The 23,688-nt window shown below is 39.1% G+C and overlaps 1 protein-coding gene across 2 annotated transcripts in view; it reads left to right on the top strand.

The window, feature by feature from the left end:
- Positions 1-20,037, top strand: part of LOC117506675 (hypoxanthine-guanine phosphoribosyltransferase-like) — a 33,085-nt gene extending 13,048 nt beyond the window's left edge. Inside the window, exons 3-10 of one of the 2 annotated variants that reach the window (XM_034166222.1) lie at positions 1,770-1,876; positions 1,962-2,145; positions 7,428-7,493; positions 10,899-10,916; positions 13,935-14,017; positions 15,466-15,512; positions 17,193-17,269; positions 19,537-20,036. In XM_034166222.1, coding sequence (XP_034022113.1) covers positions 1,770-1,876; positions 1,962-2,145; positions 7,428-7,493; positions 10,899-10,916; positions 13,935-14,017; positions 15,466-15,512; positions 17,193-17,269; positions 19,537-19,584 — 630 coding nt within the window. In that variant the 3' untranslated portion in view covers positions 19,585-20,036. Of the gene's footprint in view, positions 1-1,769; positions 1,877-1,961; positions 2,146-7,427; positions 7,494-10,898; positions 10,917-13,934; positions 14,018-15,465; positions 15,513-17,192; positions 17,270-19,536 lie in introns of both variants that reach the window. The other variant, XM_034166231.1, reaches the window with a different exon arrangement.
- The last annotated feature ends 3,651 nt before the right edge of the window (positions 20,038-23,688 follow it).

Raw genomic sequence — 23,688 nt, 5'->3', positions numbered from 1 at the left:
TTCCTGGCTCATGGTTTCTTCTTCTTACAAATATTCTGACTCAAAAATAAGTCATCTTGAAGTCATCTTAAATTCTCTATGTATTTTTCTGCATCAGCATGAAATATCTTGGCTTCATGCTGTCTGCAGGGAAACAAAAGTTAAACTAAATGTCAGAATCACTGCTGTTTTTTGTTTTGTTTTTTTATTTGCATTTTCCGTATTGTCCCAATGTTTTTCTGATTTGGGGTTGTAGTAGTTCTTTATCGCAACCCCACCTGTCAATTTGCTAGTTAAAATAAATAAATAATGTTTTCAGTAGCTCACCAAAACTGTTATTCTTTGACTGAACCCTTCAGTTTCCATAGCAACTATATGATATTATTTATGCACTGCAAAGGGATCAACTGAGCTTCTTCACGCCACTCATTAAATGCAAGATATGTTTCATTGTTCTTTATTTACTTTTGTATGGTGGAATAGGTAATGAATTGTTTGCTTGTTAAAAAAAACAAACAAAATTACGCTCAGAAGGGTGATTTTTATGATTTTAACCAACAGTTACGATTGTTACTTCTGTCTGTTGTATATGTGTGTGTGTGTGTGTGTGTGTGTGTGTGTGTGTGTGTGTGTGTGTGTGTGTGTGTGTGTGTGTGTGTGTGTGTGTGTGTGTGTGTGTGTGTGTGTGTGAGTGAATTAACAACACATATGAAATGGGCTCTTGGAATGTACCTTAAAATGCAGATTTGTGCATTTATGACACCTTCTGGCACCTCACCACTAAATTATCACTGCAATGCCAAGAAAACAAACACAAAACTGTTTTTGCTCCTGGGAAATTGCACATTTATGTTAATCATTTGAAGTATGGATTTCCTTTAGAATGATCATAGTTAAACTGAGATATGGGTCACATTTTGTGCTATGTGTACATTAATAGCCTTTTGTGTTAAATAACAGTTAATTAAGACCTATTGTGTCCTAATCATCCATTAAGGATGTTCATAAAGCATTCATTTACACATTATGTAATAGTTTATAAACACACTGACTACCATAAATCAATTATTATTACATACGTTAGTTAACAATTAATTCACTGTCCGTTGATGTTTATTACTGCATTAACTAGCAGTAAAATAAGACTTAATTGTCTGTAGTACTCATTAAAGGTGATCACATTAACTAAAATAGTCATTCATACATTATTCAATCATTTAGAAAGATACCAAACATTGTTAATAAGTGATTACTTAACTCTTAATTCAGTAGCATGAGTCGTTATTGCTTAATACTCATTAACTAACATGAACAACATTAATTAATGATTACTAAATACATTAATTAACCCTTAATTCACTCTTAGCAAATGCTTATTACTGCTTTAACTAATATCAACTAATGGACCTTAATTATAAAGTGTGACTGAGGTTTATGATGCGTTCAGGAGCATTTCTGCAGGCATGGAAAGTTTAATTCTGGGCACTGAAGGGAAGCTTCCACTTCTGCAAAGAGGTGAAATGTGAACAGTGCATCTTGGTGTTCAAACAATATTGCATGAACTCTGAATGTGTAACATGGTAGATTCAAATGTTCTGACAACAGCTCTTTCATCAAATCGGGAAGAGATGTCAGGAATTCCAAAAGATGTGATGCAACTCTCCAAAATAAAGAGTTTTCAAAATCTACAAATTCCTTTTGCAAATTGTAATTTGTGGTATTGATTTGACCTTTTGTGACACCGTGCTATAGGCCTCTGTGCTTAAACACTTTTTTTTTGTCTACCATAGATAAAAGATGACTGGCTGGGATATAGTCTGGACCTGTTCACCTACCCGGAGCATCACCACGAAGACATAGAGAGTGTTTATATTCCACATGGTGTGATCATGAACAGGTAGACAACACATACACATATACACACACGCGTGTGTGTCTGCAAAGAAAGAGTCACTTCAGGTTTGATGTGTTTGCTGCTGCAGAGTGGAACGCCTGGCCCACTACATCGTGGACGACTTTTCCGACCAAAATATAATGGTGCTGTGTGTCCTGAAGGGTGGCTTCAAGTTCTGCTCAGATCTGCTGGAATTCATCAAGGTTCTTGGACGCAACTCCAACAAGTACCTGGAGACTCGGGTGGAGTTCATCCGCCTGAAGAGCTACCTGGTATGTACGTGACCGCATAGTGTGTTCACAAAGTGCTGCAACATTTCAAGAATCATTTCATGCAGAGAGGTTGATGCAGATCAGATACGAGGTCTGTCGATAAAGTATAGGTCCTTTTTATTTTTTTCAAAAACTATATGGATTTCATTCATATGTTTTTACGTCAGACATGCTTGAACCCTCGTGCGCATGCGTGAGTTTTTCCATGCCTGTCGGTGACGTCATTCGCCTGTGAGCACTCCTTGTGGGAGGAGTCGTCCAGCCCTTCGTCGGAATTCCTTTGTCTGAGAAGTTGCTGAGAGACTGGCGCTTTGTTTGATCAAAATTGTTTCTAAACCTGTGAGACACATCGAAGTGGACACGGTTCGAAAAATTAAGCTGGTTTTCGGTGAAAATTTTAACGGCTGATGAGAGATTTTGAGGTGATACTGTCGCTTTAAGGACTTCCCACAGTGCGAGACGTCGCGCAGCACTCTCAGGCGCCGTCGTCAGCCTGTTTCAAACTGAAAACCTCCACATTTCAGGCTCTATTGATCCAGGACGTCGTGAGAGAACAGAGAAGTTTCAGAAGAAGTCGGTTTCAGCATTTTATCCAGATATTCCACTGTTAAAGGAGATTTTTTTAATGAAAGACGTGCGGACGAATTGCAGCGTCGGCTCGCAGCCGCCGCGACGCTCCGCCACAGGAAAACACCTCTGTTGAAAGCCTTAAGGACAAGTTGGAACATGTCCAGCTGTTACACAATTTCTCATATACTCACTCCACTGAAAGCCATCAAAAGCCGCCTGGATTTTACAAATGGTTATCAACACGGAGGTGTTTTTCCTGTGCCGCCGCACCGCGCCGGCTGCGTCCCGACACGCGGACCCGTCCGCACGTCTTTCATTGAAAAAATCTCCTTTAACAGTGGAATATCCGGATAAAATGCTGAAACCGACTTCTTCTGAAACTTCTCTGTTCTCTCACGATGTCCTGGATCAATAGAGCCTGAAATGTGGAGGTTTTCAGCTTGAAACAGGCTGACGACGGCGCCTGAGAGCGCTGCGCGACGTCTCGCACTGTGGGAAGTCCTTAAAGCGACAGTATCACCTCAAAATCTTTCATCAGCCGTTAAAATTTTCACCGAAAACCAGCTTAATTTTTCGAACCGTGTCCACTTCGATGTGTCTCACAGGTTTAGAAAAAATTTTGATCAAACAAAGCGCCAGTCTCTCAGCAACTTCTCAGACAAAGGAATTCCGACGAGGGGCTGGACGACTCCTCCCACAAGGAGTGCTCACAGGCGAATGACGTCACCGACAGGCGTGGAAAAACTCACGCATGCGCACGAGGGTTCAAGCATGTCTGACGTAAAAACATATGAATGAAATCCATATAGTTTTTGAAAAAAATAAAAAGGACCTATACTTTATTGACAGACCTCGTATATTCTGCATTACTGTATTACATCTCCCCTGCAGTGGCTCTAAGTGCGTGCTCTGATGCTTACTTACTTTGTGTCCTTACCTTGTGTCCTTGCCTTGTTGCTTTGCTCACTTGATTTTTTTATTATTACATACTTCCTTACTTATTTCTTTTCATACTTTGCTTGATGTCTTTGCCTACTTGCTTTTCTTTGATTGGATGCTTCTTGCTTTATCACTTGTTTCCTTCCTTCCTTCCTTCCTTGCTTCCTTTCATTACTTGCTTACTGCTTTCTTTGATTTCTGTGTGTAGGTACTTTCTGTCTTTGCATACCTGCTGAAGTTTCTGTGATTTCATGTATTATTGCATATTTGTTTTTATACTTTGATTCCTTCACAGTAAAATCACAGTGTTAAATTAACACTGCCAGTGTTAATTTAACACTGGTGATTTTACTGTGTTCCTACCTTGCTTCTTTTCATGAGTTGGTTGTCTACTTTCTTTGATTTCCATGCTTAAGATTCATTGATGGCATGTATTGTTGCTTATTTGCTTGCTTACTTTATTTCCTTCCTTCCTACCTTGCTTCCTTTTGATTACTTGCTCATTTTCCTTTTTCTTTTATTTTAGCTGTTTGTTGTCTTTGTTTGCACATATTCTTGCTTTTCTTGTTTAATTGCACTCTTTTATTTGTTTGCCTCTGTTGATTGAGTCATTGGCTATTTTCTTTGCTTAATTGTCTCCATGTCTTGATACCTTGTTTCCTTTCCTTGCTTGCTTATTTTCTTTGCTTTCTTTGTTTAGCTGCTTGCTGTCTACCTGCTCTTTTTTTTAATCACGTGTTCTTGCTTTGTTTCTGTGATTGCGTGCATAATTGCTTTTATTGTTGCCATTGATTGCCTCGTTGCCTGTTTTGTTTCCTTGATTGTCTCTGTTGCCTCCTTGCTTTTAATTTTTTGCTCGATTATTTTCTTGCTTTTATTATTGGCTCTCTTTGTTTGGTTTAATGTGTGCTACCTTGTTTCAGTGTTATTTGTGTTTGCTTGTTTTGTTGATGGCTTCCTTGCAGACTTTATTTGATTGATTGCTTGTCTTATTTTTATGCATTTACTCCTTTCTTCTTGTTCTGTTTTCCCATTCCCTGTCCTATCCGTGACATCAAATTATGTTTATTTGTTTCAAGTGTTCTTTTTATTGTTTCTTACATGATTATTATTTAGCTGAGCTATTGATGTTTTTAAAACAATAAAAACAATAAAATAAGATGAAAAAGGAAAGTCATTCTTTTGTTATTCTATTCAGTGAACGTGACTCGGGAACCTGCAACAAGTAAACTTTGTATCCAGGATGTGATTCTTAAATTGCAGTCGGTACCCTGATTTCTGATCTAAGATTGTATACTAATAACCAAATGTGCATTTTATCATTTTTGTCACTTTCTTTTGTCATTTTAAAATAACAATAACCGTACACCATCACACCTTACTGACACATGCAGACACAATTAATTTGTTGGTTTATTTATTTTGATGCCGCTTTTCTGTAACTTTGCCTTCAGTATCTTGACGTTGTGTAGTCATTTTCGGCACCGCCACCAGGTGTCACTGTTGCTTTTGTTTAGTAAGGAAAGGCCAGTGAAGGCAGGTCACTTCAAGGACAAATTGGCATGTTGTGCAAAACACGTTATTAAAATAACCACAGTGATAATTGGCTCCGCCCCCTGGTGCCGTCTAGCACCTGGAATGTGTAAACTGAGGAATTAACCTTGGGGATAATAAAGCAGTCCCAGTGATAAGGCCGGGTGTTGATGCCTCGTCACCACACACACACTTTCTGCTGTGTGTTCTGGCACAGATCACATCCCAAATGATCTGATTCACATTTATCTGCGTGAAGTCACATGAGTTCAGTATTTTTAATTTTAGACCAAGCAGGAGTTTAAGGAACTACAAGACCAGCAGGCAGATGAACTGCAGACTGTTTTTGCCTCATTGAATAAATGAATCAATCAACACTGAGATTATGCAGCAATGACAAATGATTTCATAAAAAGTATTATATTTTCACCCCAGTATAGGAATGCAGAGTTGTTACATCCAACAGAGATTTTTTTTTTTTCTTTTCTGAAAGATGAAGGCGGAGCTTAGGCCCATTGATCATAGTCATTTTTTTCCTGCACATGACATCTTCTTACATTTGCTTTAAATGAGTGTATGTAGCCGCACGTAGGTGCCTCAAGAAAAAACAAAAACAGTGCTGCAACCAGCATCTTTTTTATCCCCCGCTAACGAAGGCCCAGTGGGGAATTATGTCATGGTGATTTCAGTCTGTCCGTCTGTCCCAAAAAGGGTATAAGCGTTCTGAAATCATCCCCTCTCACACTTTTAGGAGGACTTTTGTGAAACTTGATCCAAGTCCTTGTTGTAGGTTGGTAATATGCATATTATCACATCATTCGAGTTGGGCCCATTTTTCCAGAGTTATGGCCCTTGATTAACAAATCTAGACTCTGCCAGTTTCATGAGTGGGTATCTGCATTCTGAAATCAACTCCTCTCACATTCTTTGTAGGAATTTTCGGAAACTTGGTACAATTCCTTGTTATAGGTTGGTAATACACATATTATAATATTGTACAAGACTGACACATTTTGACAGAGTTATGGCCCTTAATTAACAAACCTAGACACTGTCAGTTCCATGAGTTGGTGCCTGCATTCTAAAGTCAACTCCTCACAAATTTAGAATGAAGTTCATGAAAATTGTTACAAGTTCTTAAAATGTTATCAGAATGTAGCAAGCATTTGTACCAAAGCAGCATTTGTGGGGGTTGGGGGGGGGGGGGGTGCAGGGGGTATTGTGCTGTCAGAGCACTCTTTTTTTTTCAGACCAGACATCTTTGTTGTTTGTCTGGCCACTCCAAGGACTTTTAAGTTGAAAATCCCTGAATTTTTTGGAAAAACACTGTAAAGTTATTGCAGCGTCTTTTTGTGAAAACAGGAGGAGAGGTTTATTTGTGCTGATTTTTTACTCAAAATCCACAATAGAGACAATAAAAACCCCATCTATAATAGGAGACTGGACAGACACTTGGGACTTGCTGAAGGTGAGTACTTTTTACCACCGTACATTCCTTAGCTGTTTAACGTTGTCATAGAAACAAATTCCGCATGCAGGCTTCCCCTGACTGAAAATGCAGAAACCACTAGGACAAAGCATTTGTGGGTACTCTCTCAGTACTTTTCCACCAGGAAAAAAATATGATGTTGACATGACCTTCTGTGATTGTCATCCTCTGTTTGTGTCCACAATAACACAAGTGGGTACTGGTTATTTTGTTGGTTGGTTTGTTTGTTTGTTTAACATATTTTGTGGTGAGTTGTGTCTTGCAATAGAGATTTTGTTTTTATTAAATATTGAGGTGAGAAATGTTTTATCCCCACCAACTTTTTTTTTTTACCTAGTATGGGTTGGAACATGTAACTGTGGTCACTCATATGACCCATGATGCTTAGATCAGTACTTCTTTTCTACTTGTCACATTTTTGTTCATCTTTGTGTGTGTGGTGGGGGGGGGGGGGGGGATTTTCATGTCACTCCTCTTATTCAAGTAAATCATGTATCAGTCTTATTTTAACACAAAGTTGCTGTTCTTCGGGTGTGGATGAGTCTTGATTTGTGTTGACACTAATAATGTGGATTCAGCCCTTTTGTAAATAAGTTTCTATTCAGACGGCTGGATGAAGTAGATCCAGTGCATGATGAGGAAGGAGGAGGTGTCAACAGAAGTCCAACAGCCACACAGTAAAAAAAAAAAAAAAAAAATTTACTTTCACATATTTTCAAAGTATCAATGATGTCCATCTTCTCCTCCCCAGAATGATCAATCAACAGAGGACCTTCACATTATAGGAAGCTCAGATCTGTCTTTCCTGCACGGAAAGGTGGGTATAAGAACGTACTGCTCAGTCCATAAATATTTTGGAGATTTACAATTTTAGCTGTAACCCACTGGAGCTGACAGCTAATACACCATAAAACGTGAAAAATTTGTTTAGCTTAAACAATGTGAGGAAACCAGTTGCTTTAGAATAGAATGAAGCCTTTATTGTCATACAACGAAACTTGTCCTCTGCATGTAACCCATCCTAATTACAGACACAATATTTACACCACCATGTGGACAATATGGTACAGAAGGAGGCTCTGTCTAGAAATTGGGTTAAAGCAATTAAGTTTACTTTATTAAATTAATTCCAACTGTTCAAATTATTTTAATTTTGTAAAATTGAGTTGATGGATTTTTGTTACTTCAATTCATATGGCTTCATTAACTAAATACATGCATTTAGCATTTAATCACAGCATCTCTGGGGAAAAAAAACTAATATTCTAAACATCAAGGTTACCTGAACCAAATAATATTAAGTTAAATATTTCATCACTTCTTTATAAGGCTGATGTGCCTCTTATGGTCAAAAATTATGTTTTTTCTTATTCACTGTAGTTTGTTTTAGTGATTGATCATCAGCTGTTGCCTTTGTGTTGCCATGTCGGCTTTGCCTCGTTGAATGAAACATTTCCTCTTTTACCAAATGAAATATTCTTTCCATTGAACGAATGAAAAACATTCATTATTTGTTTTATATGACACCTAAAAATGTCATATTTTATTCATTCATAAACAAGAAAAAAGGGACTTACATTTTGGTGTGCATCGCTGGTCCTTTGACGTTAAATAGTTCCAAACACTCCAACATGAATTTTAAATAGCAGTCCAATCCCATCCAAAATTGTTCTCGGTCAACTTGCAAAAACAGTCAGATAGTTCAAAAACAATCTTGATGATGTAGTCCAAAGCTAATGTCGACTTCTTCATGTACACTGACGTCTGCTTTTCTCAGTTCAGCGAATATTTGCAACAGAAATTTGTTGAGGTCCTCATCCGACAGCAATTCCACTTCACCTGGAGATGTCCCAGATGGCTTACGGCGTAGTGGATTTGCTTTTGCTTTTGTGTTAGTAAAAGAATGAGCAGTGTCAATTAGCTGCTAATCGCTGTAGCCATTAGTGTGCGTGCACTGTGGCTGCAGCATGCAATGGTACAGATCACATGGAGCCAAATTTGCACTCTAAATGGAACCAAAATTGCATGCTAAATGGAGCACAATGGCAAATGGGATGAATGATCAATATCACGTGACATACAAACCACCAATCAAATGACAAGAATCTATTCAGCCGTTAGATAATGTTCTCTAACTGTTATAGATGAATCAGAGTAGCAGGGCGGTAGGTGTTTGTAGAAGTCAGAATCACAATCAGAATCAAATTTATTGGCAAGGGATTTGATCTGGTGTCATTGGTGCATAAAGAAAATACTTCTGTAAGAAATAATAGGTGCGTAAACAACAATAAAAAGAAAATGGAAAAAAAAACTTCTGTAAGAAGTAAAGGAGCCAAATAGACAAATGAGCAAAGCTAAGTTTACTGTCAAATAGATATAGTGGAATGGTGGAATGGGGCTGTGCAGGCATGCAGATGAACAGTACAGGGATGATCAGTCTGTACTTTATGGGAGTGGGGGGGGCAGGGTAAATGGGGTCTCTGGCATTATTTATAAGTCTAGCTGCAGATGGAAAGAAGCTGTTTTTGTGTCTTGAGGTTTTAGTCCTGATAGGCCTCAGGCATCTGCCAGAGGGGAGGGAAACAAAAAGTTTGTGTTGTGGGCAGTGATGCCGGGAACACGCGATTTAGTAACAATCCGACCGCTTTTTTTAGTAACAAGTAATCTAACGCGTTAATCTTTCCAAATCAGTAATCAGATTAACGTTACTTTCCAAGTTACTGCCCGTTACTATTATTTTTTCATTGATCACAGCATTAAACTTGGCCCGTGGGCAGGGGGGTGGTGGGGTTCGACCGAACTGCCCACTTTCAGCAAGTTTCAAGCTTTTCCTCTGCAGTTTTCTGCAGCAGCTCCGAGTTGAAAAAAAAAAGTCGTAGTCTCTCAAAGTGCGGTGACGACAGCACACCTGCACTGAGCTTTACAAAGACATTTTAGCACCTTTTTTCCCCTTTATTTAAAACTTTGAGCTGAGCCGTCCTGTGTGTTCTTGCTAAAAACAACTGATCTGCGATGTTTTAACAACGTTTTGCCAATTTTTCCACCAAAATGCACCTAAACTCTCTTTCTGAGGACAACATAATGTAAAAAACACTGATAAAACTTTCTTACCTGTCAATCTGGTCGTGTTTTCTGCATAAATAAATGTTATCCATTCTTCATGTTCAGATGCCAAAGCAGGGGCGAATCCAAATGGAAAGGGGTGCGTGGAGCAGGGCAGGGACACCCCCCCCCCCGCCCCACAACACCCCTAGATTAAAGATCCACTTTTGAAGCCTTTTTTTACTACTACTGCTACTACTACTTATAATAATAATGTCAACAGCTAAAATGTTTAGAGAGAATTTAAATGTTTGAAAGAATTTAATAGAACAATGTAGGTTAGAAATTGTATGTTTTACTGTTACAGTGGTGTCAACAGTTAAATATGAGGTCAAGATGCGTTTAATTTATTTTATTTTTTATAAAACAAGTATTTATGGTCATTGAAGTCAAGAAAGTGAGTATTAGAAAAACAGATTATCATTTTCATGTTGAGGTGGCAGCTGCTGAAAGTAACTAATAAAATAACTAGTAATCTAACTTTGTTGCTTTTAAAATTGAGTAATCAGCAAGGTAACTAAGTTACTTTTTCAAGGAGTAATCAGTAATTTGATTACTGTTTCAAAATAAATGTGGCAACACTGGTCCTGGGTGAGAGGGATCAGCCACTATCTTGCTTGCTTGCCTCGGGGCACTGGAGGTGTACAGGTCTTGAAGGGATAGCAGGTGGCAGAAGTGTTCACATGACCCAGAGTTATCCCTGACTGAGGGACCAGCTGTCCCGGTCTGCCCTACAGATTTATGCATTCTTCATATGGAGCACTGTGAACCAGAGCTATCACCCAGCATTAAAGAAAGCAGCATTTTGTTTTGGTCCTGGTGGCGGGTCCCCTGAGTGTTCAGGTGCGCGCTCAGAAACACTGGCTGTCTGCCTGCATTCTCTGCCTTCACCATGCACACACCATAGATACTCTGCACAAAGAGCCGCTGCTCGCTGTGGACACAGATGTTCATTAGTGAAAAGAAGAAAAGAGCTTGTCTGTGTTTGTTGTTAAGAAGCGTCGTTGCTATAGAAACTGTCCCTGACGAACTGGCCTTTATTTGACTTTTAACATTGTTGTGATGCCGAGGATTCAGAAGTAATGAACTTTATTTCTGTTTTCTCTTTCATGAAACCAAGAGTGTTCTCATCGTTGAGGTGAGTAATAAACCTGCTGTATTTCTTTATTTACACGAGCCTTGTTGTTGTGTGATGAAAAACAAATGAAACTCGAGTGTTTGCATTAAATCACCACCATATGTGAGTCGTCGTGTTTTGTTTGAGCTCTTTTTAGTCGCACATTGGTCTTTATTGTGCTTGTAAAGAGCAAATAAAAACTCTCTTTGAGATTATACTTCAACTTCTTCAGGACTATTTACCCAAATTAAACTAGAGCACCACCCTCGTAGAGTACAAACCTCTGCCAACACTAGTTTCCAATTCCACAAAATTTTACCTTGGAAAAAATTTTCAAGGTCAAAGTCCTGTGTGAAGTGGCTTTTCATAAACTAAATTAGATGTGATCAAATGTTAGGAGTATGTATTTAGTTCATGCACTTGAATCAAAGTGTTTTTGTGGTGTTGTCAGGGTTTTTTTTTTGTTTGTTTGTTTGTTTTTTTACTTTTTCGGTTTCTGATTTATTTTTATTTTTTTTCAGATAATTTTCACAGAACATTGGTTAAATGGACTGCATTTATATAGCGCTTTTCTATCTGCATCAGACGCTCAAAGCGCTTTACAATAATGCCTCACATTCACCCCAGTGTCAGGGTGCTGCCATACAAGGCGCTCACTACACACCGGGAGCAACTAGGGGATTAAAGACCTTGCCCAAGGGCCCTTAGTGATTTTCCAGTCAGGCTGGGATGGGTCAGGATGGGTCTCAAGCCCAACACCTTAACCACTAGACCATCACCTCCTCTGGTTATCTCTGCTGTGCACAATTTATCATTGCTTTTTGGCATTTTGTTTCTGACTGATAACTGGAAGACAGACAAACAGGAATAAAATCGGAACCTCCATCCAATTTTGCTGGTGTAGTTAAATCCATAGCATAACAACGTATAGTTGTATAATATGACCCCTTTAAGTCTGAAAGAAAATGTTTACTTTAGTGTGTTGCAGTGGCGGCACCAGGAAATTTTCGTTGGGTGGGCTGAGGGGGAGCTGGGGTAAAAGTTGGAGGGGCTCCACAAAATGTTGTCGAAATGAACAATATATAGTAAATTGCTTTATAAATACCAAGGTATATGTTTTAGTCACCCGTGCTCCTCTAAAATGTGGTATCAATGCACACACACATCACTTAGAATGATTGCAAGTTCAGTAAACTTGCACATATACAAACTGAATTCATTGAAATGGTGCTCAAGACAATGCATGGAATCAACCTTACACAAATTGTCTATAGCAAAGATTTATTACCAATTTAACACAGAGGTCATAACCATTCGATAAAAGTAAGTAAAAGATATAGCCTGAGAAACTTAGTTGTAAACAATATACAAAAAAGTGATTCACTATAAAGTTTGTATACAATCTAGCCCAAGTGCAAAACTGCAGTTGAGATCCACAAATATGTCAGTCGCTATTCACATTATTGGCAGAATTATTGGGGGGGCCAAGGGGGGCTTGGCTCATTATTGAGTGGGGGGCTTAAGCTCCCCCAAGCCCCCCATTGGTGCCGCCACTGGTGTGTTGTAACTATGGAAACATTGCATTTACAGTCAAATTAGTGCAACTTTGTTTTTAAGTTATACACAGTGCCATGTGCAATAACCAGATTCAACTGGGGAAAAACAGCGTGGTCAATTCTAAGATGAAGTACAGTTTAACATTTTACTCAGAAATGATAGAGAGACAAACAGAGAGAGAGAGAGAGAGAGAGAGAGAGAGAATAACACAATTTTTTATTCATAGTGTAAAAATATTTCATAAATGTAACGATGATTAGAGGAGCATTCATCAAAGTCCATGCTTATGCCAAAGTAATGTAACTGCATTAATGGTAAATGTCCACCAGGTGGAGATATTGCTCCATTTCAAGAACCTTGGGACACAACACTGGCCAAGAGACAACTTACACTTGTGAATATCTGACATCAGTGTGTGTGTGTGTGTGTGTGTGTGTGTGTGTGTGTGTGTGTGTGTGTGTGTGTGTGTGTGTGTGTGTGTGTGTGTGAGTGAGTGAGAGAGAGAATGGGTGAATGTGAGGCATCACTGTAAAGGGCTGTGACTATGAAAGCGCAATGTAAATACTATTTACCAATATTTATTTATTGGAACAGCAGCACATAGAGTTGAGTTTGGTGTCTCGGCCTCCATCCTCATCCAGCAGATTGTTACTTGTGAAACTGGGAACTGATAATTACATACACACTGTCGTTCCTCCAGTCAGAGACCACTGGTGGATGTTGGGATGGAGGCGGGACTGGCAGAAGGAGGCAACGTTGATTTCAGCAGTGGTGGCGTTCACAGGCAGAGGGGACAGCTGGGAAATCTGCATGTTATATTTGAAGGGAGTGTTTAGCAGAAGGTGCGGAGTGTGTCATACATTATGTGGACTATGACACATGACAAGTGTGTGTGTGAAGTGAAGCAGCTTGAGTCACCTGCCTGAACTACCTCACGAGCTCCCTCCATGTACTATGGCTGTCTAGCAATTTAAAAAATGCAATTAATTGCAAGCTTTGCAAGTATTCATACTGTATATACAGTATTCATTAGTGACTCTCGTAGCTCCTCCCCTTTCCTGAATCCACTTCATAATTTAAAGTATTCCAGTCCAGGTCCGACCCAAACACTCACCACATTTGGTAAAAGTGGATTTATTAATTTTCGCATACCAATAAACTGACAAAACAGCTCCAAGTACAAATTTAGCACAATGTACCAAACACTTCACACTGAGCGACACAAAAGATGCTTCATATTGACCTGAGAGGCTTCTCAAAGAATCAAACCTTTGTCCTGATGTAAAAGTTCATTTTATTTATGATGTATGCAAAGTTCTGAGCTTGGAGATGTTGCAGGAAGTTGCCTCGTTTCCTCTCTTTCCATTATGGTCATGCATTTATCGAAGGTGTTTTTTCTTTTCTTTGAAAGCTTTCTGCACTCACACGTCTTCACATCCTTCCCTCTTCATCTCCCCTTTCCTTTGCTCTTCCCTCCTTTAGGCGATAGTTGACACAGGAAAGACCATGCAGGCTCTTCTGAAACATGTGGAGACCTTTAAACCCAAGATGGTCAAGGTCGCAGGGTGAGACAGTTTTTTCAGTTCTCTGAAAAAAAAAAGATGATATCACTCACGCGTGGTCACTATCTCATGTCCGTGTCCTGTTCTGATGCATTCCACTGTCAAAGCAATGAGATGAACATCTTCCTTTGCACATGGTTTGTGCTGAAAGTTTATTTCCTTCTTTACGTGTAACAATAACTGTGTTGACATGGAAGAGAAAATTCCAAATCATGTTTATTGTTAGATATTTTTTCCTTTCAAAAACACATAATGGTGCCTTTTAATTTGAAAATGAAGAAAAGGGGGAAAAAAGACAGTATTTCATGAGGTTTCATAGAATAAAAATCCATGGGCGCAAGTTGGTGGGGGATATGGGGGACATGTCCCCCCCCCACCTTTTCAACCAGGGGGGACAGAATATGGTATGCCCCCCCACACACACACACCTTCTGACATATATGTGTGTACTTGAAACATGCTATGCCAGTCTTATGTGCAAACCATGTCAGTCTTATGTGCAAAACCATGTCAGAATAGTATCTTTGTTTCTGCAAGTTTGTATTTTTAGCAGCATTGACTTGTTTACACCTGTTTCTTGTTTGTCACATTCGGAATTTTCTGGGACTGCATTTGCCCAGATTTGAAACCAAAAATAGTTGCCTCTAGGGACTAGTGTCTACACATAAGTATCAATGGACCATATGATAATTTACTAAATTCTGAAAGTTAGAAAAGGAAATCAGAAAAGTTATCTGGGACCTCAGAAAGCCCATCTGCAATTATTGCTTGATCTCCAAAATCAGTCAAAATTATGTTCAGTATGAGTGTTGTCATTAGTGCCACTTTGAAAATTAAATTCATGATAAGTAATTTATCCTAAACTTATGATCTGTTGTTTTTTCAAACTTATGCAAAAACAAATCTTGAGAAAAAAAAATACAGTATGCGATAGTTAATAATTATTAAGAGCCTGTTCTTTCATATTTCTGAATACATTTTACCACATTGCAGTTGTTGTTTTTTTAATGAAAACTCAACCTATCATTCTTTTTGAGTTCTACACATGTGGTGATACATTATTTACACCAGGATGTTAATAAAATCAATGCTGGCTATTCTCAGAATAAAGTACTTATATCCACAGTTTCAAATTGCATAAGTCAAATGGTGTCCACTTTATGGTCTTCTCAAAACATTCAAATTACTGTTCTGGATGCTCAGAATGCATCTGAACTTATCTAGAAACTGTTGGCTTCTGGGGGCCTAAAGCGGCCCCCAGTCCCCCGGCCTATGTGCTTCAGCCCTGCGTGCCTCAAACTTTGTCCCCCCAATTTTTAGTTCTAAACTGCGCCCTTGAAATGGACTGATTTATTACTATTTACATCAGTACTGTAGGTTGTATTTTTGAAATGAAATCGTCATTCGACATGTTTGAGAGATAAACTGTCATTGTGGAATTTTTATTTCAGTCTTCTGGTGAAAAGGGTCACTCACATGGTTCGAGGTCTGACGGACTGTAAGTATCCACACAACATCCAGTGATCCTTTGGGAGAGGTTATAAACCCGTGGTCCCAAACTGGCTGCCCGGGACCACATAAAGCCCATGATCCATTAGTTGTGCCCTTATTAAGTGCCATTGTGCTTTCTGTCTTACTGTATATTTGTGAGATTTGGATGCTAACCAGTCACCTAAGACAACAACTTAATGTGTTTAGTGCTCGGTTTCTTTGTAGGATCTTTGGATACGACTGGACCAACTTTTTGTCAAATAAGTGGTTACTTAAAGAGACTCAAATGAGCAGTATTACTCACATTATGAGAGAATGTCAGCTGCGACATACACTGAAACACTCAAAATTCTGTTGAATATTGACTTCGTAATTAAAGGTTGTGGTAAAACATTAAGTACTGAGGATAGAGCTATACATCATCTCACCAATACCTGAGCCAACAGCTGCATTTTAGCTTTAATTTATATATCTGTGCAGGATGTTCGACAGCCATCTGTATTTTGTTTGGGGGGGTGGGCAATCAGACGGCATAGAGAGTTTTGATCAAAGAGCAGAGCTTGAGCGTGGATGACGGGAGCAACTTTGATACTGTAAAAAGACATTCCAAAGTTTGATAGGCGTTGATTAAACAAAATTGAGACATGAAACAATTTTCAGTTTTGTAAGATATTGGAAACAAATAAAATAAAAATAAAATGGCAGGATTGGCCCTAAAACTAATACTTTAAGGTAACACAATACAGGAAAATACTAATACATTAATTAATTAATACATTAATTAATACAAAGAATTGGATAAACAGTTGTGTCTCTGTCTCTCCTTGCAAAGTCACTGCAGAAAATGGTTTTGGGGAGCATTACCATGGCTAAAACCCTTCAGTTTCTGGAGAGCTCCCCAGACCCCCCAACCAGGACCATCTTGACCACCAGCCATTTTAAGCATTTGCCTCTCACACGCCTGAAGATGACCTTGCTGAAATATTTCAGAAAAAGGAAGAAGGATGGATATGGAGAGGAGAAGCAAGCAGAGTTTTTCTTCTGTTATTATTATTATTATTATTATTATTATTATTATTATTTTTATTAGTAAATGAGGACTTTTTTCTTTTCAATTAGGGTTACCAAAAATTTTCGGCGTCCCAAAGTTGGCAACCCTGGCACGGTCAGCCCTAAAATACCCAAAGTACTGACGGAATATTATTGAGAAGGAGAAGGAAATAAAGTAGTTTCTGGTTTGTGTTGTTCCCTAAAAGTGATTTGTTCATATATTTATTTAAACATTTTAGAACATTTTTTTATGTGTCTCTATGGAACTCTTTCTTGTCTGAATATATGCCAGCAGCTCAGCCATTCTAATGGCTTTACAAGCACTTTAATCTGTTTCATTATTTAAAAAAAAAAAAAAAAATCTAATCGCCTTTTTGGGGGTCACTCTGTAGTTATGTAACAAATTTTGATTTAAGTGAGAGCTCGGGTAATTTTTAACATTTTATCTTGTGTCTCAGATGATTTTCCTTGAAACAACTTGCAATTTTTACACAGATGACACACACATATCACACTGAATAAATCAGTCTATATTCGTTTTACATACTGGTATTATTTCTCTGAAACAGAAAAGTTTGTTTTAAAGTCACATCATTTCGTATATTTGAGTTCACATGCATCTTCTTAATCCCGACAGATGTTGGATTTGAAATCCCAAACCATTTCGTGGTTGGCTATGCCTTGGACTACAATGAGTATTTCCGAGACCTGAATGTGAGTGAGTCTACCTTCATCGCTGGACAGTGCGTGACCTTTTGAAAAGATCAGAGAAAAAAGATGAAAGAGACAGAAGGGGGAGAGTAAATACAGAAACCTAAACTCACCCCGCGGGTATCCTCCCCGATCTTACATCCCGGCAAAACAACTGCAATCACTTCTATCTGTGTGGGTGGTTTCACCTCAGGTGTTGATGAGACTTTCATTCAGAGACGGGCTCAATGAGAAACCTGCGCTCTGTCAAGATCTTACCAGTAAAAGTTGCGTATTGCCGGGTTTCATGTTAAATATCAGCACCGTCTCTCATTTCTATGAATGCGCATGCTGAAATTTTCCAGCTGTAAGCAAAATTTGGAGCTGAAGTGTACAGTGTCTCAAGGAGCAACACCTCCACATTAAGGGCCACTTAACACATAACACGAAAGATGCAGAAACCAGAAGAAAATCCACAAACCAACCACGAAATGGGGAACCACGACCCATCGTGTGCGTGCACGAACACAGTGCGAGCAGCTGGAATGTGGTGCGTTGCTGATGTGGAGAAAAATAAAATAAAAAACAGCTGTATAATTAGTGTATATCACTGGGTTGATATAAATAACAAATAAAAGGGGACGCAATACAGAACCCTGCAGTTAAATAATCCTGGTTAAATAAAAAATAAATGCCACTCACAGGATTCGAACCTGCAATTTACAAAAGCTCCAATTACTAGACGGAAACGTTACCACTGCGCTACAAACACTATCTTATAACAGGAGCGTAAAATGGATAAAATCAACAAGGAGATAATTTTTTTTTTAAAGAGAGGAAAAACGTGCCATAATAACTGACAAAATGGTGTTTGTTACAGCGTATTTTTGGTGATACATGACTGAAAGTGGAGTATTTGTGGGGGTGTTGGCTTGTCATATTATAGTCCTGTGGTGCGCGTGTTCTGCCAGACATGCGTGACATTCAGATCGCCTGCTGCGTGATCTGATGGTCCGTTTCACATGCAGCAGCCTGCCGACGTGTGCTGTGTGCAGTCGCTGCAGCAATCAGCTGAGTGCACATGGCTGTGTGCGCTCAGATGTGGCTGTCCAGCCCCCCGTATGATCATGTCTGTAAATACATATCACCATGTCATGTAAGTGTGCTGTCCCCCTGCACACCACGTGTGTGTGTGTGCGGGGGGGACACGCGCTTGCCACGTGTCTTGCTTTTGCAATGCCACACTCGTGGGGGCACTTCTATCCATCCATTTTCTATACCCGTTTACTCCAACTAAGGGTCACAGGTGGCAGGAGCCTATCTCAGCTGACATAAGGCATGAGCTGGGGTACACCCTGGATAGGACGCCAGTCTATCACAGGCTGATGAGTCTACAGACATAGAATAATAAGACTTGTAATGCCATTGAAGCAAAGGATTGTGCCGTCTCTTCAAGCGCTATTGCACTTTGCGTTATTCATCTTACTGCTTTTATTGTTTCTAATACTGGAAAAGGTGTGTACCCTGCAAAATATATTGAGTGAATACACTGACTCTGTGTCACCAGTGACATCGGGTTGGACCCCCTTTTGCCTTCAAACCTGCCTCAATTCTTTGTGGCATTGATTCAACAAGGTGTTGGAAACATTTCTCAGAGATGTTGGTCCATATTGACGTGATGGCATCACGCAGTCGCTCAACAACCAGTCTGTCCATTCCCCGCTGACCTCTGACTTCAACAACATATTTTTGTCCACACAACTGCAGCTTGATATCTTCTCTTATTCAAGCCACCGTCTGTAAACCCTAGGGATGGTTGTGCATGAAAATTCCCAGTAGATCAATACATTCCTCTTCCTTCTTTCTCAATATGATTTTGAATTTACACTATAAAAAAAGATATGGTCAATAAGTCATTGTAGCTTGTTTCTTTAATTTACTTTTAACATAATGAATTATGAACTTTTAACTGAATTTCATGAGGTATTATCATGCAAACTCAGGTTTGTGAATCCTTTCAGTGAAATTAAACTTTCATTGTGTCAACTTAAGTGTGAGTTTTTGCTTTGAAACAAATCTTATTTTGAAATTGAGTTTAATTGCACTTGTTTTTCAATGAAACCACCTTGATCATTTTTACATTGTCTGTGTAGCCTGAAGTGAGTTTTAGTCAGTTACTGTCATTTCCAAGGCCACTGCTGCATGTGAAAAAATAAACAAGAAAAAGGGGAAAAAAAAACAAACAAACAAAAAAAATTTTTTAATCCTTTTTTTTTTTTTTTTACTTTCAGCATATTTGTGTCATCAGCAAAATTGGAAAGATGAAGTACAAGGTTTGAGAAGACCTGAATCCAGTGTTGGTGTAGTAAAGTATTTTTTGTCAGTGTGCAACATCTGTGTCAAGCTGCAAAGTGTTTTGTTTTATTTTTGCATAACCTGCACAAAAAGAACATTCAACTTGTATTTATTTTTCATGCAGGATCACCTCAATGCAGTCGGTCATAACTGTTCAAGTAATCGTCTTAAAATGCCAACAAGATTAAAACTGTTTGATGTGATGCAGCTGTTCCTCTGGTGATGCGATGCACACGGGAACAAAAAAAAAGGGCCAAATGAAAGAAGGCGCTGCTGCCAGAAAAGGAGAGGACGTTGGTGGCAGATGGGGAGACCTTATGGAGGGTGGCATCCCTGTGCCAGGATGACACCCACTCTGACTCAGAGAAAAAAACAAGAGTAGGTGCAGCTGACAAGCTCAACAACAAGGCCTCATATGGAAATGATGGAAATAGCCAAATGAACCAGCCTTGTAATCATAACCACCGCCAGCTGCTAACTCCCATTTATCGCTCCACCTCAAATTGCTGGATGACATTGATATTTTGTATAAAAATGGTACCAGTTTCAAGTAATAGTGCATGAAATAAAAGTCCTTATCTGATTGTGCATGTTTCTTCCAATTCCTTTTGCTCATTATTTTGTATTTTCACCTTATGACATCACAAAGATCTGATGTGGATAAAAGACAAAATTCTGATTCTCATCCTCAGTTGATTTGAGGTACAAGTAATTACAACTATTAATACATGCATTTCTTGTTTCATACAGAACATTCAAACTGCAAGTTAAACTAATAAAATTACTTTCCAACCCTGAGATTATTAACATAATACAGATGTGTTCACACATTAACCTCAACAGACTCATTTTTGAGCCACATTAGGTGTCTAGTGCAGCCAAAAGTCAGACAATAAATGAGCAGTTACTTGTGGTTATGTTGAATTTTACAACTTTCTTACAAAATTATTTTCATTTGTTCAAATTAAAACACTCAATTTTAGAAAAGATGACTTTGGTAGGGCAGCATAATCTGGGTGCTGTGTAGGGTTGCCAACTCTCTGAAAAATAAATAAGGGACACCTCACTGGCAGGGCTGACCAGCCCATGGAAATATAGACTGGAATGGACATGCGCGCCTCTATCTATTAGCGTCACTCAGGACAGGAAGGCGCCATTACTAAGGGTGGAAATGTGCAGATCATCAATAATAAACTGACTGCTTTTTTTTGCACTAGCATCACTATTTCTTAATGGATTTTAATAAATGTAGGCTTGTTTCAAAGCCCTTTGAAAGCTCTTTCCAATGCAACTATGCATGTGTGGGTGAAAAAAAAAACTTTTATGTAAAATGCAGAAATGTGGGGAAATTACGACAAACTGTGCTGCTTTTCTCGCTTTATTGTCGCTATTTGTTAACAGATTTTAATAAAAGTGGGCTTGTTTTAAAGCCCTTTAATTGCTCTTTCTAATGAACCCATACATGTCTGGGTAGAAAAAAATGTTTTATGTAAAGTGTGGAAATTTGTGGAAAATATTCCATTCTGTTAATTTACTGTGATTTTGTTTTTCCTGTCATCATAATTCTCGATGGATTTTTATAAATGACGCTTGTAAGTTGTATTCATGCTCATTAAAAGGTCTAACGAACCCATACATGTCTGGATAAAAAAATCCTTATGTATTAAAATATAAATCTGAAGTATGCCTTGCCATTGTGCTCATTTATCTTGCTGCTTTTTCCACTGTAATATTACTGCTAGTCTTTTAATGACAACAACATATATATGATTTTTACTAACATTTTATTACAAGTAGATATAAAGCCATTCAGAATTTATGACTTTTGACCCTCAGTCAGGGTTAAAAGGGTTTAACCATTTGACTATTGACTTGACCCTGAATTTAAGTAGATGCACACATGCATTTGTTATGATATGAACATGCAGAACATTCCTTCCCACTGTAGCCAAGTGCTTGCTCACAGGGGGTCGTTTTGACCGTTGGGGTTTTACATAATTATTGTATGGCCTTGCCTTACAATATAAAGCGCCTTGGGGCAACTGTTTGTTGTGATTTGGCGCTATATAAAAAATTGATTGATTGATTGAAAACAAATTATTATTTAGCAATTTATTTTTAGTGCAAAATAAATTTTCACTCACAATTTCAATATGAGCATCCTGTCCTGCTTCAAAGTATAAAAAAATTTCTTTATAAATCTTTCTCTGTCGTGTTATTGCTTAACTTAAAAGTGTATAAATTAACAAAAAAATATCATCCAAAACAATGTAACAGTGAAAGTCTGAAAAAGTAAACAATACTTACAATACTTATAGCTGTTGTCGTGCAACTTTTCCACCCAGCCATTTTCCTTTTTCCCATTTGCCCATGTATTTTTGCTTTCTTTTTTGTTTTGTTTTTTTCGAGGAGGAGTAACGACATTACAGACATTGCTGTTCGTAGGCGTGTCTGCAGTGTCGGTGTCTGTGTCGGTATCAGCCATGCTACTTTGTTATGGTCGTCCGACGACCGTCGTCGGCTCATGACGTCGATATCTTCTCGCGAGCAGATGTCCCTCAACCAATGAGATAAGAGTGATTCTGTATTGTCAACTCGTGTCTGTCAGCTCATTGGTGAAGAGCAGGAGAGAGGCTGGGATCATATTTACTGTAGGTTTCCATATAAAGCGCCAGTCAATTCCATTGACATTTTACAGACTTTTTGATTCTCACAGAAATACGGGATAAACTGCATCCCGTTTCAGGTCAATACGGAACGCACACTTTTATTTCCAAATAAGGGACGATTCCGTTTTTCAAGGGACGGTTGGCAACCCTAGTGCTGTGTCATAGCTTTGATAATCACCATGAGCTAGCATAGCCATCAATGTACAAAGAAAGACACAGCAGCTAGCTAGCTAGCTAGCATGGTGAAGAATACAGTATCACATCAAAAATATTAAAAAGATAATAAAACAAAATTAACATTTGTGTTATGTGTCGGACGCAGCTCGGAGAACCGACCAGCGTTTGAAGGACCCAGTATGAAATAAGCAGAGCACAGTACAAAGGCTAACTGAATTTAATACATAACAGTGATAACATAATAACAAAAAGGTGCGGCCTGGCGTGGTGCGCTCCCAGCAGCGCTAACGGTCCGGAGCCAGAAGCTGTTTCGGACCCAAGGACCCCGCCGACACCCCCCAGGTGGCCGCAACAACCGAGTCTGTGAAAGAAGGAACCATTATGTGAGTCCACACTCTACACACAGAACACTTAAAGGTGTACAAACAGCAAACACTTCCTGGCTTGATTACTGATCAGCTTCCCAACCTGCAGGCATGGAACATCCAGTTCACAAAACTCCACTGCAGTGGAAGCTGATACATGACTAACAAACAGCTCAATATAATAAGGTGTGAGGGACACCACATTTACTGACTGTATAACTGTTAGTCACAAAATCTAACGTACCTCAGGAAGTGTGCTGACGAGCGTGAGACCTCACCCCCTCCTCTTTCACAGACTGTGCATCAAACCTGGACGTTCTCAGCATCCGCTGCTGATGAGATGGCTCCCGAGACGACGATCTCACCCGTCTGGTCACAAGGTCAAGTCTCTGGCAAATACACACTGTATACTCCAGTCTTAAATGCCAACATGTTCCAATCCATCCAGATGCACCACAGCTGTGAGTCCTGACGAGTCGCAGGTGATCAGGGTGAGGTCCTGACAGCCTCAGCAACACAGCCACTCAGTCCCAAACGCAAGCCACCTGGGAGGAAAACCAAAAGACAGAAACAAACCGGCAGCCAGGCCCCCCCAGCCATATAACAATTTGTGCTCTTACCCTGAATTCAGACTTCAGACAACTTTATTGATCCCAAAAAAGGGCAATTACGTTTACACTCCAATTACCTCAGACAAGATGCAGCAATTAATCCACAATTATTACTTGTTTATTGTAATAATGGCACACATCAAAATTAAAGACAACACATTATTTGACATTTGACATTATTTATGTGCACTGAAGTTGAAGTAGTCCGTCTTCCAAATTGAGGCAAAGTGGGTGAAGGCCCCAGCAGTAGGGGCCTGCGCCGCCCA

This window comes from Thalassophryne amazonica, chromosome 1 (genome assembly GCF_902500255.1).
Source record: "Thalassophryne amazonica chromosome 1, fThaAma1.1, whole genome shotgun sequence".
Classification (NCBI taxonomy): domain Eukaryota; kingdom Metazoa; phylum Chordata; class Actinopteri; order Batrachoidiformes; family Batrachoididae; genus Thalassophryne; species Thalassophryne amazonica.
Note: the sequence above shows the minus strand (reverse complement) of the source record. Positions and strands in the feature narration are given on the sequence as shown.